The 5,500-nt window shown below is 50.4% G+C and overlaps 1 protein-coding gene across 1 annotated transcript; it reads right to left on the bottom strand.

Annotated features, from left to right (window-relative positions):
• Window positions 1–3,629: 3,629 nt before the first annotated feature.
• LOC123413487 (basic leucine zipper 23-like) lies at window positions 3,630–5,213 on the bottom strand. The gene has a single exon (XM_045106431.1). The coding sequence runs from the start codon at window positions 4,529–4,531 to the stop codon at window positions 3,854–3,856; it is 678 nt and encodes a 225-aa protein (XP_044962366.1). The 5' UTR covers window positions 4,532–5,213; the 3' UTR covers window positions 3,630–3,853.
• Window positions 5,214–5,500: the final 287 nt, after the last annotated feature.

Here is a 5,500-nt window from a genome sequence, read left to right as displayed (position 1 = left end):
GAGCTTTACATGCGAACAAATAATTTCATTTAGCTCAGTGGATTAACAAAATCTTGGAAGCCTAAGGCAAAGTTTGGAACTTCGAAAATCCACATGTTAGTCTCATACTGGCATTTCCTTTGACGCATTAGATGATCGTTTACTCATTAAAGCAAAAATCATTGACATTTGTTTCGAAACGGAGGGTGCAATACCGCATGAACGGAAAATGGACGCACATACGCACATCCACATATTTTCAGACACTTGAGAGATTTTATGCTCCATACATAGAGTAAAAAACACCATCACCATCATTGAAGACGACGCGTTCGTACAAAACAACGTCAGGATTGCCAACTGCCTAATAATCCGAGAAAACGAAACGACTCACGGCAAAGGGCATCGTTTTCATCTCTTAATCATGTAGCGTACACGAATGAAATCTAAGTTGCAATTGAAAATGTGAGGGCTGGCGACAAAGAACAATGTCAATATATACTTCTGGGGTTGAAAGGGAGTGGCTAGCCAATGATCGACCTACAGGTTCCGGAGCTGTCAATGATGAAGACACGATAGCATTAGACTAATGTCTGCGGCAAATCATCGGTACACATGGACGACAGAACAAGTGTCAACAATAGTGGATACCAACTTGCAACCCTAGAAATGGCCGTCATCCTTGCTTTTCTGAAAGGGTGTGGACTTGTGACAGGGGAAAACCTGGGATCAAAGTAGTACATCCCCTGTTCTTGGTTTGGAGTCCATCAGGAATCTGCCATGGCCAAATTGCCCAGAGCAGAGTAAACCTGGATGGAGCCTCTCCCAGATGATCCATTGCCGTCGCAGTCGGAACCGAATAGCATGCGCTTCCCTATTTCATCCCTACAATTCCCATGAAGGAACATGAGCTCAGTTATATTCAGTTTTTGTGTGTCTGTGTGTGTGTGTGTGTGTAAAGGAGGAATGGCCCGGCCTCTGCATCGCACTATTCAGCTACCTTATTTAAAAGGCTGCCTCTTTAATTCTACTATCTCTATTTCTAAATATATGCTGTAAAAAGGTCTTATATTTTGAAACAGAGAGTGTGTGGTAGGCTAGTACTATATGGAATTTCAAACCTGGCCTCTCCTGCATACATGTACTCAACATTCTTAATCCAGTTGGTTAGATCATTATATGGACCAGGAGATCCCAAGGGAACATTATACGAAAACAGCACTCGTTTTCGTTCGAGGCTCCGGTCACCAGATCATATTTGTTATGTGAGGATGATTTTCTCAGAAGTTGCGTTCAAGTTGACTAAATGTTTGGACATGCGATTGCGCAGCCCAACGACTCGAGTTTAATTCCTAGAATTGATAGGTGATATATATGTTTTTTTTCTAATTTATTAAGGATCAAGTTTGACGTGTGGTGAAACCACTCATCAAAAAGTATATTGATACTCATTTTAAAAATTCTAAGAACCATGTTTATTTTGATACTCATACTAAAATGATCGTGTCCATCCTTAATTGATGCAGAGGCCTGAAAGTGAAAATCTCTCCCATTTTTAATAACGATTAAGAATTTACATAGTCTGAGCCAAAGACGCCCTTGGGCTGAGCGCTCCATAGAAAAATGATCGCCAGAACTTGCCGATCTAGCGCACCCGCCCGTTCCCGTGCGACGCCGCCGCGCCGCACCGGGGCATCCACGCCTTCCTCCTATCCTCCGCCACCACTCTCCTCTCCGCCGCCGTCGGTGACGCTGCCAGGGCAAAGCCCGAGCAGCTCGGCGGCATCAGACTTCTTCTCGTGCGTCAGCTGTTCAAGATCGCTGCGGCGGTTCCGATTATGATCTCCTTGACGGTGATGGCGGCGGCGACGACAAGTCAGATCAGATCTGAACCCGTCGGCGAAGGCATTGGGCCTGGTCTCCGGTCAGACACGATCCGACCGGTATGACATTCATGTGCGGCGGCAATGATCCGTGGCAGTCCCGTGCACACGATGCTGGATGGTGGGTCTTCGAGCGGATCCGGATGAAAACCCAACTCTTGGCACGTTGCCAAGGTCGGCGATGACGGCGTTTTTCTGCATCACCCCCTTCTTGAAGGCATCATCGTGGAGAAGCTCTAAACCCCTATCCGCTACCTCTGGGGGAATCCTTAGATCAGTCGATTGGATAATGAAGACACACATTTGTAGTATCCCTCTTGAGGGCGTCATCCTTGGAGGGTGCATAGGCTCGAGGGACCAGTGGACGGCATCTGCGGTCGAGCGGCATTCCCTATGACGCGTCGATATCGTGGTGTCTCGGGCGAGGCGCAACAAGCTCTCCGCGACGGATGGGTGATAGTGAATGCGCGTAGGGAGGAGGCGTTGTCTGGCACCGTGGGGGCGTCGACGGCCGGCCTGACAAGTTTGATGCATCGGTACCTACTCTGAAGATGAATTGATGGAAGACGGGCGACGACCTATGAGAGTGCGTCAGACCGGTTTGGCCTTAGACCCGGTATGTGGCTTGGTCGGGGCATCCGACTTTAGATGTTAGGCTTTGATGCGATGCCTCTTTGGTATTCTGCTCGAACATTTGATACCCCTTCATCAATGAATAGAAGTAGCGACAAATGTTGCGAAAATAAAGGCTTCAGATGTACTGATGTATTATTTTGTAAGATTTTTATGAATAATTAATATAATAGCTATATGCATCTATCAAATGCAGAGGTCGGGATCATCCTCCTTTTCTAAAAAAAAGTTGACTAAGTGATGGAAGCTGTTTCTTTTTTCCTCGACAAAGACTCGAAAATTGCTGTCTCTCTTCATCGATTCGAACTTTTAAGGGAAACGTTTCCCCCGGCGCGCCGGCCGAATCGTTCGGCGGTCGCGCGCGGGTCGCGCTAGCTGGCACGTGTATGCAGCATTTTTCTGTAAAAATTGTCGCAACCGTGTATTTTTTTTGTTACAAACGTTTTTTATGCAGCTTTTTTCTCGTGTAAATTTGTTGCAACCAGCGAGCGTTTTTTATTTACTAGATTTGTACAGTAAAAAAGTTGCATATACGTTTGGTTGCAACTCGAGTTCGTTGAATTTTTGCTACAACCGGCGTTTTGACTTTTGCTACAACCGTGTTATTTTTTGCTACAACCGGCATCATTTTTTGTTGCAACCGTTCACTGAAAAAGTTGCATACACGTCACGTAGATTTTTGCTACAACCGACGTTTAACTTTTGCTACCACGCATCATCTTCTTCGTTTTTTTGCTACGATAATGTAGATATTTTTTTTGCTATAATTAATTTTTTTTTTGCAACTGTTGCGAAAAATGCTGCATAGCGTCAAAATTTGTTACATGAAGATAAAAATATTGCATGGAAAGATCTGACGGTCCCTCGTGCAGATCGGACGGTCAGCCAGCGACCGGCGCTAGCGCGCCAGCGCCTAGTACTCCCCAACTTTTAAAGCAACTGACAAGAGCATCGGTTCAATAAGGCTAGCACAAGGAATAATGTCACAGCCATGCCAAACATTTCGACAGGTCCCAGTCATACCAAGCGATCAGCTTGGTAAGCTACCAACAGAAATTGCGATCAAAGACAGCTCCCAGTCACAGAAAAATGAACCGGTGCATTTTATCAGTACCACGGCCCCATTTGATTGTCTGAATACCATCAAATCCAAGCTAGAGATCCATAACCAAGCACATATTGGCAATACAATATCGCACCGAATTCTATTGCTACTATACGCGTAGTATCGAAACACAGGAGAACATCATATCGGTTCTACTCACTGTGTTTCACTTCCATTCCACGAGAGTGTATTTTTCACCAAAAAGAAGAACAACCCTCGTGGCAAGAACTACCGAGACAAAATGCCAACTCATTCAGCTAGGGAAGCAGAGCTCAACAACATCCATGGCACGCACCGGTCGTCCCGGCGCATCGACCTCCCGCGCAGCGGCGCCATTGGCATCTTCATCGAGCCCGCAATCCGCAGACGCCGGCCCAGAGCTGTCCCCCCAGCAGGCGCCACCGACCTCAGAGTTGCCATTGTTGAAGCAGAGGGTCGGGTCGGTGCACGCCACGGAGCCGACGCTGCACTGCTTCTGGAACGGGAACGCGCCGGCGACGACCTCCGCGTCGATCTTGGCCCGGACGTCGGAGAGGAGGCCCCTCAGCCGCGCTACCTCGGCCTCGAGCGTGGCGTGGCCCTGCAGCCTCCGCAGCAGCTGCTGGTTGGCGGCGCGCAGCTTCTTGACCTCCTCCTCCAGGAACGCGGCGTGGGCCTTCTTCTTCTCCCGGTACTTGCGCACGGCCTCCCGGTTGCCCAGCGGGCGCCGGGGCCGCGCCGCGTCGTCGTCCTCGCTGCCGGCGGCGAAGAGCTGGTGGGTGTGCGTGTGGAGGCAGGTGTGCGTGTGCATGGTGGCCGACGGGCCGGGAGGGTTGCAGGTGTGCGTGTGGGTGCAGGTCGCGGCGGCGTCGGCCAGGAGGTCGTCGAAGGCGCCGGGCATCTCCGAGTTGGAGAAGAGGAATTGGCTCGGGAGGTCCACCCCGTCGTCCATCTCGTGACGGAATGGAATTATGCCAAGAACAAGAACCGCTTTGTGTGCAGTCAATGGGCAAGTTGCACAACAAAGTCGCCCGGGGAAAGAAATTAACTGGAATCAAGAACAGAGGAGGATGTCGGACGACAGCAGCAGCAGCAGCCTCCGGCGAAAATGGCGGGCTGCTGTGTGACCGGAAGAACACAGCTGACCGCCGGAGGTCGGATTCCGAGGGCGAGGAGGCAGCTCCTCTATAACAGCAAACTCTGGTGGGAACCGGAAGCCTCACGTGGGAGAAGAGAACCGAACCGGCGAGAGACGCCGAGGCGAGGAAGAAAGCCGGAGGAATCCAGCATAAAAACCCCGTCTCGGGGGTGTCCGGGGAGCGATCAATCGACGGACTGGCCTCTCCGCTGGGCTCACGGCACCGAGCTGGCCCCTTGCAGTTGCAGGGAGAAGCTGTCGTCCTCCCTCCCTCGCTTTCCCTTTTCGCCGGCCCCTCTCCTCCCGCCGCCGATCTTTTTGGCGATGGTGGGGAGAATCTTGGAAAGAGGGGCGGAGGAGATGGAGAGTGACGTGATTGGATTGGGGTGGGGAAGGGAGATGGGAGGGGAGGAGGGCGCGATCCCCTGCTTCTTTGCCGCTCTTGGGAGGTTCTTGTTTGCCAAAAGATATGATTTTGCCTTGATTTTTCATCGGCCTCTTGTTTCAAGCTGCCGCCACTTGGCCTAGCTTACGTCGTTTAGTTGGACTTTTTCCGCTTTATTAGAAAAGAAATCGGTGTCCGCTTGACTGTATCGCCGGCCTTGTACAAGGCTCAATCCCTACCTAATTAAGCATTAAGCATCTGCACTATGTAAATAAGCATCGGTGTCTAAGAGCATCTTCAGTCCTCCCCCACCCCCACCACCACCCCAAACAGGCCCTCCCGGACGACCTTTTTTACATCGGCGGTGCGAAATCAGCCCAGTCGCGCCCCCAGTTCCT

The sequence above is a fragment of the Hordeum vulgare genome, chromosome 1H (assembly GCF_904849725.1).
Source record: "Hordeum vulgare subsp. vulgare chromosome 1H, MorexV3_pseudomolecules_assembly, whole genome shotgun sequence".
NCBI classification, from domain to species: domain Eukaryota; kingdom Viridiplantae; phylum Streptophyta; class Magnoliopsida; order Poales; family Poaceae; genus Hordeum; species Hordeum vulgare.
The sequence above is the reverse complement of the archived record's forward strand: the minus strand, read 5'-3'. Positions and strand labels throughout refer to the sequence as shown.

Bases quoted from the DNA above. Each gene is read 5' to 3' on its own strand.
- LOC123413487 (XM_045106431.1), bottom strand. From the start codon at position 4,531: ATGGACGACGGGGTGGACCTCCCGAGCCAATTCCTCTTCTCCAACTCG.